The 11,707-nt window shown below is 37.3% G+C and overlaps 1 protein-coding gene across 1 annotated transcript; it reads right to left on the bottom strand.

Annotated features, from left to right (window-relative positions):
* Nucleotides 1-1,302: 1,302 nt before the first annotated feature.
* Nucleotides 1,303-2,545, bottom strand: ccl25a (chemokine (C-C motif) ligand 25a). The gene is made up of 4 exons (XM_073492122.1): nucleotides 2,482-2,545; nucleotides 1,793-1,910; nucleotides 1,584-1,704; nucleotides 1,303-1,389 (listed from the first exon to the last, which is right to left on the bottom strand). The coding sequence occupies exons 1-4, from the start codon at nucleotides 2,543-2,545 to the stop codon at nucleotides 1,360-1,362; spliced, it is 333 nt and encodes a 110-aa protein (XP_073348223.1). The 3' UTR covers nucleotides 1,303-1,359.
* Nucleotides 2,546-11,707: the final 9,162 nt, after the last annotated feature.

The raw sequence follows: 11,707 nt of genomic DNA, 5'->3' as shown, positions 1-11,707 counted from the left end.
GGGGATGAATCTTATCCCAGCGTGCATTGGCTGAGAAGCAGGGAAACACAAGAAACATGTAGAAGAAACGTGTGGTGCAAAATTGCAGTGCAGTGCATCAAAATGTATGACTTTATGCATCTTAAAGGGAAACAGTGTGTGAAATTGTGAAAGCTATATCTATAATATCTGCACAACATGTGAAAAGCCGCCCACATTCACATTAACTTCTTTGTGAATTCATTTGCATACAGGATGGTGGAAACATTGTTTAAAATGGTGAGTGTCACTTCAATGCTGGTGATAGTACACTCAATAAATAATTTGCCTAAAGCATTGAGTTTAAGTATTTTAATGTTATTTTTCCATCTAATTCCATCACATGAGTTCAATGTAAGGGGTCACATTTAGTGCAAAGTGTTCCATATTGATGAGTCTATATCTATAGTGAACATAGTCCATAGTGAATAAATTAAAACTTTAGTAGAGAAGGACAGTTGATAATTGAGTCATATTCCCAGGTTGTCAAATAATTGCTTGTATTTGCTTTAAACAGCTGGATGTGTTATTTATTATAGGAGACAGAATAACTCATTTGAAATGCATTACTTTTGTGTATAATACTTAAAAAGCACATTATGTTTGTAATGAAGTTGACTGTTACTTTATATGTAATAATTGAATAAACACATAAGGTTTATGTATAAGTCTGCATTCATTCAATTTGATAACTTTCCCTTTCTTTTATATGATGCTCATGGTTTAGAGAAAAAAACGAAGTGGATGGTAATAGGCAAGTTTATTGTAATAATGCTCATATGACAACAAACATACTGTAATAAAATCTATATACAAAATGTATGAAAAAGACCAACATATAAACCATTAAGAAGACAATTAAGACAGTTTCTCCTTTTCTATGACACACATTCAGAGAGGCATTTACATTTAACAATTGAAGTTTTCACATAAACAAGTGTTTGATCAACATCGTGCAAGAAATACTCTCAATCTTACAAATATATATCATCATTTTACAATCCATCACCATTAATTAACAGTTTATTGAATATCTGATGTCTCAAAAGGCAAGAAAGCGGTCACAAATGTGTTCATTCAAGCAGCCATGCTAGGCATATATATCTTATATGCAGTGTGTGGTGTCCAATCGAATCAGTAGTCCAATCGCTTCTGCGATTCCACCCAAGCTTTTGACCTTTGTCTTAGTGCACAGTGAAAGTGAAAGTAGTGCGACAACATTTCCTTGGCCAGCCTTCTTCGCTTGGCTTCCAGCAAGACACCATAAAACTGCTTGTTGCTTAATGATAAGATTTGGCAGAGGGAGGAAACAGTGGGAACCATTGTTGCAGGCGGCTGCCCTCAGCCTCTATTCGGGCGTTGTGAACCGGGCTGTGAAGAGCAGATTTCATATTTCATCATCTCATTTCTTGATTTTGGTGCAGTAAATGCCTTATTACTTATTTTGTAATATATAAACATTCTTCTTTCACTCAATTTAAGAAACAAGGTTGTTAGGACTCAATTATAGACAGTCATGACTTGATAAGATGGAAAGTTTTGCAAAAACTTCAGTCATCACCCACCTTCCTGTGTCTCTTGCCTTCCTGCTTTCTGGCTTTGATGTTGTCAATCCTCTCCTTCAGTTCTATGACCCACATGTCTCTGGGGTTTGTGCATATCTTGCGCCCCCTCCTCATTTTGAAGCTAGAGAATAATTGATGCAAACAGATGTTAATTTTGAGTAGCAATCATAGAAAACTGTGGAAGTCTTGTGTTTTTATTGTCTACTTACATTATAGCAGGCATGTTGCAGCCTCCATCTGGCACCTGCAGTCTGTAGTCCACTGCATGTTTCTTTGCACCATGGCTCATTCTTGTCACATATTTCAAACAGCAGTCATCATAGGCCACTGGAGGATCAGAAATCCAGCAATAGAGTCAGAAATTGATGCAACATTACTTGTATAACTCAGACAAAGTCCATTACATCAAGTAAATCAATAGACAGGTAATCGACACAATTAGGGATTACTAAATGCACTAAACAAAAGTACACAGTGAAGCCACATCTGCCCACGCAGGTACTTAAGCAATAAACCTGCCTGATTGACCCCCATTTTATCTCTGCTGTACGTTCACATTTGTTTTATGTGCCATCTATGTGACAGTCCTGCCAGATACAAGCTGATCATTTACAGGAGGCCTATTCAATTGGCGTCCCATGGGCCACATCCGGCCCAGGAGCAACCTCAGAGTGGTCAAGCATACATAAACCTCATGTATGAAAAAATATGTAAACATAACATATAGCTTATGGATATCATGTATATAAGTCACCACATACTAACTAACTAGCTATACACATACTACACACAGGTTTTAAAAGGCTGCTGAAAATGAGTGGCTTATCTACATTTCCTGGTTCTAAAATGTGGTCCGATTTAATATGTTATTGAATAGTCCTGTTTTACAGTATCTTACCTTGTGACAATGCAAGGCAAACACAAGATATGATCAGCAGGAAAAACAGCGTGTTGAACCCCATGGTGCAGTCTGTAGTTTCAAATCTGAAAGAAGCCAGAAGGATGCAAAGAATCCAAATGTTTACCAGCAATAAGCTTTATTGCTCTGTAATTATTGTACTCCCACACCTTCCCTGGTCACATTCAAAACCTTGAGCTTTGAACAAATATTTCCTATCAGCTCTCTGGGTGTAACATGCACATGTGTGTTCTATAATACCTAACAACTTTGACCTCTTTAACTCTACAACTCGATTGTTGAACAAATCTCTTTAGTCTCTGTACATTACAGGAGCGTTGGGCAAATGCTGAATAAAACAATCGATCTTAAACATTAAGTTTTTTTTATCTTTTGGTATTAAAATAATATTAAACTTTCGTAAGAAGCTACATTAATGTGATAATGTGAAAATCACATCTGTTAACTGACTCTGTGCTCTTTTTTCTACTAAAGGCATAAAACACAAAACACAAAAATAAATCTGACACATTTATGTACATATTTAAGTAAAATAAAGAAAAGTAAATAATAACCCTATCAAAAGTGACACAAATCACATAAATCTTACTGAGAACAGAGTTCAGTGTCTCGTTTTAGGATCACAGGTAACTCACCTTGAATGCTCAGATGTACATGTGATTTGAAGCTCTCGTCTTGTGTCTGTGCAGGTGAGGCAAGGCGAGGCACTCTTATAAACCACCCGATCATGGATCGTGTTTCACCTTTGTACTGCAGCTCATCTTTCTTTCTTTTTTTTTCTCTTTTACTTCAACCCAACATTGAAAGGTTTCCGCCCAAGAGTTCGTGATAAACGTGAGGATTTTTTTATGTTGCTGAAATTTAAGTCTAACCGTGTGACCCCACCTGATGTAGGGGTTTCATAGAGGGAGTGCTGGAGATACTTGTGATTTAACTAAAACAAGTGCAGTTAGAGTCCCTAAAATCAGACCTATTCAACTGGCAGCCCTTTAACAACCTTATTCTGGCCCTTTGGGCTTAGCAGAGGAAACTTACAAGAATCAAACTGACAATTTACTCCTAAGATTAAAAATGTGCATTGTTTTTTTTTTTTTTGCTGTACTTTTGTATATATACAGTAGTTTATATTTTAATTGTGAAAACTAATAAACAAAAAATAATAATAATTGCATGGTTTTAACACATTTAAATACGAGCTTTACAGGTCAGACATAGGGATCTTAAAAGTCCAGTTCCTGGTACCTCACTTTTTTCAAATCTGACCCTACAAAAAAGAAGTTGAATAGGTTTGCCTTAAATTCTCAAAAAGTTGTAAATGCATATATGTAGAGGTGGTAGACAAATGAAATGTGTCTTTCTTAGTCTCATAGGAAACAGATCTCCCCATAAAATAATCTCGCATGTCGCCTTAGGATGTTGTAATTGGAGTCTGGCCTGTTAAACACTTAAAGGTTTGAACAGCCCCTCACATTGACACTAACATGTTGAGAAATACTAAGTCTTCAATGACAGCTGATGAATGAAGGGTTTTATTGCCATTGTTGTTACATAACCTGTTCTCAGTTTGTATCCACGTAGTTTTGCTGAGAAAATTCCAAGTGATTAAGAACAGCATTTAACCAAAAAGGTTGAAATAACACACCAAAACAAGTGAATTATTGTGCTATAAGATGCAACCGTTGAAGCTCATCCTGCAGAAATCCATGGCTTTATTTTTAAGAGTAGTGTATTGACATAAATACAGATCAGATATTCTGTTGATTCTGGAGGCCCCTTTGGACAGAAAATGATGATGGCGCAACAACATTAACTAATGCCTCTGCCAAGGTCCAACAATCCCCATTAATGAAATCAAGCCTAATCCAACGTCAAACTCAACAGTCCTGTATCAATCACACTGCTTACCCAGCTCACCAGATCTAGGATTTGCATCAAATTGTACTCTCTCATAGATAAATACACCTGATTTGTGAAAAACGGCCTATCTCACAATGTTAAAAAAAGTGAGAAAAAATTCCTGGATCCGTGCTAAAAATTAATGGGGTCTATTCTGGGCCAAGACCCATCCTCCATCCAGGTTTCGTGGAAATCCATTTGGTAGTTTTTGTGTAATCCTGCTGACAAACCAACCAACCAACAAACAGTGACGGGTGAAACCATGACCTCCTTGGTGGAGTTAATTAGACAGAAATAGCCAATCTTCTAGCTGATGGACTTGTTTGCTTATGTAGGTCATATAGAGGGACTGTTTTATTACCAGTTAAAGGTTTATTGTAGTATGTTTAAGATTTAAAATCTTTAGTTTTTGTACACCTACAAGGTTTGTTTTGGTGTTACATTTTATACTGATTCAGAGAGTAAATCTTGTTCACTGTCTGTGGTTAGCCTGAAACGTGAACACTAGATTTTATTTAGAGAACATTTTGTTGGTGTACAGCATAAAGGCAAAAGTGTTGCTGTTGCTCATTGACTTTTATGTGTATGGAAGTCCCCAACAGATGGCACACAAGTTTTATCAGGCCATAAAGGCTGTTTCTGATAATCATTATAGCCCTGCTTTGACCCTTGGAGCTGCCAGGAAAAGAGGAAATAACATCTGGCACTGGTCAATGCATTTTATTATTGTCATTATAAAATTAATGAGCCTTCATGTGTCAATTAGTCTGATGTTAGTTAAATCAACTCAGGTAAAGTGTGACAAATGAAACACTTAGAAAATGTAGGCGTTTTTCCTGACAAATGTGATTTGTGATTCTGTGCTGTATGAATAAAACTGACTTGACTTAACTTGACTCTTTGGTGTATGAAACATCAGTTGTGCAGAATCAGAAGTATCCTTCCTTCCACCATATCGAGCTCTGACAGTTGAGAAGCCTTGCATTAAAAACACTTGTCAGCGTTGCCATATTGCGTATCCACCCAAAGCTTTTCCTTTTAGTTCCTGAAAACAGGCCACGGTGTTCTTTTCACAGAGATTTTAGCTGAGCGCTTTGTGACAGATATTAATGAGCCTTGAGTGCCTGAGTGGACATCTGATAGCACTGTTCACTGTTTATACTCTTACCAACACTCACATCCAAACACCCTGCTAAAGGTCAATGAGGCATTTCACGGGCCTGCCCTTTCCATTTCCTTCGCCTGCAGGATACTGGGGCTCACTTCAGTTGTTTACTACACTTCCACTCACAGAATGGATGGCTGTGCATTGTACAGAAAGAATCTGAGAATTTATTGCTCCTTCCCAGTTGCCACCCAGCCTTTCAAGCAGTTCATATAAATTTGGTATGCTGTGATTTATTCATAAATTGCCTCAGTCTTTTTGTGCGATTCTGGTCTGGCTCCCTGCTAGCAGTGTGGCTTCCGTCACAGCACGGCATGAAAGAGATCTGAACGCTCGTTGGCAAAACAGCCCATAAATTCAACATAAAAAAACGATAGAGTTGGCTGTGATTTTCTCTATTCCTGGTAATGATTGCATATTTGAAATATCCTGATGGATTAATGGCATTGAATACTTATCAGAAGAATGATCCACTGCCAAGGGTACTTGGACTGAGAGCGTGCGATGATACAGTGTGTTGTCTTCAGCATTCCTTTCAGACAATTTGATGCATTGTTTAATACCATCATTGTTACTGTCGTTATGCACGCACATGAAGAAGACATGTCCAAGAAGCCATTTTTTCCGTGTGTGAGAAACTTTACTTTGGCACACAGTACAAAAAGGCTGGAGAGGAGATGTAGACAGAGCTGTCTCAAAGCTGCTGTAGGCTGAATGATGACACTTATTTAAGATTTACTTGTGTTGCAACCATCCATTTGTAAACTGCATGTCCCTTGGGAGAAGAAAAATGGAAGCAAACCATCAAAAAATAATTTTCCGGTTGTCATATTTCATTTTTACTGATTATGAAGCATCAGAGGGGGGTTTTCTGGTTGGGGTGATGACAAACGGAAAAGTTAAGGAGTTGTGAAATCAGTAGTTTTTCTTATGCTGGGAACATGAACAAGAAAAAAGTCTATGTTAATGTCAAAAGTGTCTGGAGATAAGTTGATGTGATAAGTATACATTTCCTCTGATTGTTTTAGGTTAGGAAACATCATGAGGTTAGGTTTCTCACTCTTGGGGGCATCAATGTAGACAGCAATCTTCATCAAAGTCCAGCCATTACTTTTCAGACACTATAAACAACATGACATAGAAATAAATGACAGACAAAAGTATATTCATAGGAGATGGCATCATTACTTCTGTTAAGGGATGTTTTTCCTCATGTGGAAAGTTGAGAATGAGACATTCGACCCTGACTGATCAACTAGTTGCTATTGGTGATGGAGTTTTTAAAGGCATAATTTGTAACATTTACACATTATAATGCCTAAAAACAACTTGACTTTTGTTAGATATTTTGTTGAGTTGTTCTTAACATTTCGCAAGGTAACTATTTAATTTGTTTGCTTGTCAATAGCTTCATAACCACTTTAGCTGCTATAACCTCTGGGTAAAACATGAGATGATACGTCAGAGAGTCAGGAAGATAGTTGGTTAACTAGGGGATCATCCCTATGTTCCTTGAGTCCTATGTTCCCCGGGTCCTATGTTCCCCGCTTTGTATGTGACCAGGGAACATAGGACCCTTTTTCTAAAAAAAAAAGGGTCCCATGTTCCCCACTGTTCACCCAAAGGGTCCTATGTTCCCCGCTGTGTATGTGACCGGGGAACATAAGACCCTTTTTTAGAAAAAGGGTCCTATGTTCCCCACTTTCCCCCAAAAGGGTTAGGGGTTAGGGCTAGGGGTTAGGGTTAGTTACTTAGGACCCTTTCTTAGAAAAAAGGTCCTATGTTCCCCGGCAACAGTGGGGAACATAGGACCCGGGGAACATAGGTACACTCCCGTTAACTAGCTAGCTAGCCACCCTACTGTTTATTGTTTGTGTTGCTTACTCATGTCGGGGCACGATTATTCATTTTCACTGGCAATGGGTGTAATTGAACAGTGAAAAGACAACAACTCCAACGATGCTACTTCCAGACATCATCATACTTTCTCAAAGCCCCTTTTTTAGGCAAGTCACTCAGCAGCCATCTTGGCAACACTAATTTCAGGCTAATAGACCTGGCCCACATCTGAATAAATGGGGAGAGGGCCATAACTTCACTTTCAGATTTATAACACTTACTTCCCACAGGTTATACTTGTACTACACATTGTGCACGCTTTGTGGCTCAAATACAGTGCTGTGACATCACACTGTCTCATCACAACACGTTTAAATCACCTCAACCTTCCTTGGTTGTCTTGTGCAATAGCCTAATATCCTCCTCTTTCAAGTATTTCCAAAAAGCACTTTGGTATAGAACATAGCATACTTATTGCATAGCATAGCTGTAATTTGCCAGTCAACGCAGAAGTTAGTGTAACTCTTATGCAGCAAAGTGGTAAGTAAGGATTTAGGGGTTGGGTTGGTGTATGATTGCATATTGCATCTGGCTTTTGATACAGGAGGTCCTGTCTCTTCACAGATCTGCAATTAATTTTAGTTTTAACCATAATCAGATATTATAGACAGAAGTAATAGATGTTGGGGTTTTCCAATATTAGAATTCTTTCTGGCGTTAGGATCGAGACACACAAAAAAACTATGTCTAAGTGACACTGGCAAATTGGGATAGACGTACAGAGCACACTCCCTAGCCACTGCAGTTTTGTGTACAAAGAAAAATCACATGGGTATGAATATTTATGCCCTTTTATACCAAACGTCGCTAAATTACCCATTTTGGAGCTGATCCACTGCACTATTGTGAGCGCAGCTTTCAAGCAAGCGTTTCCAATTTTATTGTAAATGTATTCATCACTGAGCTGTATTTAGCAATACCCAGACACTGTGTTCTTCAGGTCAGACTGCTCAGATGATAAGATCAAATATTATACCAGTCAACAAATAAGATGGTTTGTGGTTTTGTGGAAAATTGTTGCATCATAATAACCCTCATTGTTTTCCAGTGGAATTTGTGTGGGTTTCATCTTTAGGTATTAGTTACAATCAAATTAAAAAAGGAAGCCTGTTATGTAACGGAGGGTGTCTGAGGTGGACTTGCACACACATCAGGAGGACAAGAAGCCAGCTGTACCAGTCTATGATGGATTTTGAGATTAGATAGCCATTTGTACTATTTTAACAATGTTACAGAGCCTGTTTAGGAATCTGCTACACTCAGTGGGGACATTTTGTCAGGCACAACAAGAAAATCTACAAACATTCAGCTGGGCTACTATTATATTCTGGTTTGAGTTAGGCTCCCTGGCCTACTACCAATAAAAATGTTGACTCACTGGTTTACAGTGGACATTGAACATTGGTTACACTGAGGATAAGAAGAAGTGAAACTGTTATGGCTTGAAGCACAAGCCAAGCTCTCCTGACAGGCCAGGGCATTCTTTGGTAAACAGCATAAAACGCAAGCAGTGGCTTGTTTGAGACGTGCCTGAAGGGAAATATGAAGTATGAGTTAGCCAAAACTTTTGGTTAGTATTGTGCAATATAAACTCTTATAAAATGTGTTCTACTCTGTGTTCCTTACCCATAATTGAACTAACAAGACAAACAACTGGTTTATGTTTATGTGTGTTCTGTACTTGTCCTTTGTTTTCTGACCAACTCTTGTTTCTTTATCTGGCACATAGTCACTTTCTTATTCAAACATTTAAAACATGTTTGTGTTGGAGGTGTTGCTTTGACCCTTATTCCACAGCACAGAAAATGTTAGAGGGAAAATGAGAGACAGCGTGACAAAAATGGGTTTCATTCCTCAACAGAGAGCAGCTACAATTCAAATTATTGTTTTAATCTTATTATGTCAAGATAAGATAATCATCTCATTATGTCTGGATGACAGTGTCATTTTCTATTGATAAAAGGTTAATTTTCTAGTTACCTCCAGAAAAAACAGGTTACAGAAAGGCGGATTTAAGTTTTGTCACTGTATGTACATTTGAATTTGTCTTCACAAATGGTGTGTGACAGTTGATTCAGTTATGAGCCCATTCCCACCTAAGGAACATAATGATGTTCTCCTAAAAAATCTGGAATCTTGAACATTTTTAATAAAGTATATTTATATAGTTATAACATTTATATGTTATGTTATGTGGGAAAAATGTGTATTAAATTATTTGCAAACCTCAAGAATTAAAGGCACTGAAAAGTATTCATTAGTATGTTATGTTGTGTTAACTTATATTATGTTATGTTACATTATGACATGTTATGTGGGGAAAATATGTATCAGATTATACACAAACTTTAAGAATTCAAAGCACTGAAAACAATTTATTAGTAAGTTATGTTATGTTATATTATGTTAAGTTACATCATGTTGTATTAAGTTATGTTATGTTTAGTTATACTGTTGTGTTATGTTGTGTTATGTTATATTATGTTAAGTTACATCATGTTGTATTAAGTTATGTTATGTTTAGTTATACTGTTGTGTTATGTTGTGTTATGTTATGTTATGTTAAGTTACATCATGTTGTACTAAGTTATGTTATGTTTAGTTATACTGTTGTGTTATGTTGTATTATGTTATGTTATGTTATGTTATTTTATGTGGGGAAAATGTGTATAAAATTATTCACAAACCTCAAGAATTTAAAGCACTGATTCATTAGTATGTTATGTATGTTCTGAATAACATTTCTGAAAAAGCTGATACACAATATAGTATGTGATGTTTATGTGTAAAGGAGAGATTGTATCTCCAGTTTTCAATGCTATTTTTCCCTCTGGTGGCAGGTGAAGGGAACTGCATTGGTTTGGAAAAATCCCACAGGCCAATCAGCTCAGACAGTCTATACACCACAAAGCTGTTAAAAGATCCACATGAAAACAGGTGGGTTCGATAAATATGTCAAGCAATAATAATAATAATGCAGAAACTACAGACTGAAAGGAGTCAAAGCTTGAATTCAGACTTGCTTCCTAAATGTCTGAGCATGTGGCACTCCTGGCTTTGATCAGAGTAAAGTGGCCTTTCCGTGTTTACAGTTCTGGGAACCAATCAGCACTGCAGAGTGGCCCATTCATGCTTTCATGTCTGATTCACAACATGGCAAATGTGGCCTCTATAAAAGGTAGTGCACCAGTAAAAGATTGGAAAGCGAGCACAAGCTGGTGTAAACAATGCTTGTTTCAAAACATTCAAAAAGACTTATGAGGTAGGAAATGTATTCCCCATGTGTGTTAGACCTCAAGGATACACACATAATTGTTTTCAGTGGGAACAATGACCGTCAATAAAACTCAAAAGACTTTCTTTTAATTGAATCTGTTTCGTAATCACTCATTCTTGAACTTACTGCAGACCGTTTGCCAAAGAGCTGTTTGTTTTTGTTTTAATTTTCTTTTTTTTCACTAATGTTCATTGTAAAAATACATCTGAAACCATCACAGTGAACATCATGACCGTTTTTTATATCTTATAATTGTCAGAGAAGTTGTTTTTCTAGACACAAGGCACAACTCTACTGTAAAGCTATTAACCTTTTCACTGTGAGGCGGCACTGCACCACCATGTGTATAAATGTAGACATGATCATTTTCAGAGAAACACAATCTGAATCCATGAAACATGAACTATGCCTTGTTTGTTTACCTTCATATCTTTGGCTGTTATACTACATACCACCACCAACACCACCACCACCACCACCACCACTACCTGTTGAGTAATATTTCTGGAGAAGCCTGCAGAGCTACAGCTGCAACTGGAAAGGTAAATAAACTAGAAAGAAAGTCCATGACTACAATGACTCTCAATGTGGGATGGGTGTAAGAAAAAATCCATTGGAAGTCTCATTTCTCCTTAGTCCATTTTCTACATAATGTATAAATATACTTTATGACTTATTTATGACCCACCTTTGCTGTTGACTCACCCTTCTCCCTGTGACATGTCATTGTAGTACTTATCTTGAGTTTTTAAAAAAAAAACTTTTTTCAGCTTCTCTTTTAGGTCTCGTCCTTCGAAGTCCTGAGGAACCTCTCTTGAGGTCTGATTTTGTTGCACTCTGGACATCTTTCATCTTTTTATGTGGTAGCTTTTACTTACTGTGCACAAGCGTTCCTCCTCCAAGCAATCTGCCTATTTCTCATCCATCAAGGCCTCGGTGCTCATTAGATGATATCAGTCATTATGACA

This window comes from Pagrus major, chromosome 21 (assembly GCF_040436345.1).
Source record: "Pagrus major chromosome 21, Pma_NU_1.0".
In the NCBI taxonomy this organism is placed as follows: Eukaryota; Metazoa; Chordata; class Actinopteri; order Spariformes; family Sparidae; genus Pagrus; species Pagrus major.
Note: the sequence above shows the minus strand (reverse complement) of the source record. Positions and strands in the feature narration are given on the sequence as shown.

Coding starts and splice junctions, on each gene's coding strand:
- ccl25a (XM_073492122.1), bottom strand. CDS start 2,545: ATGGGGTTCAACACGCTGTTTTTCCTGCTGATCATATCTTGTGTTTGC. Junction 1,911..2,481: donor TTGCCTTGCATTGTCACAAG/GTAAGATACTGT, acceptor CTGATCCTCCAG/TGGCCTATGATGACTGCTGT. Junction 1,390..1,583: donor AAGGCAAGAGACACAGGAAG/GTGGGTGATGAC, acceptor TGCTCTTCACAG/CCCGGTTCACAACGCCCGAA.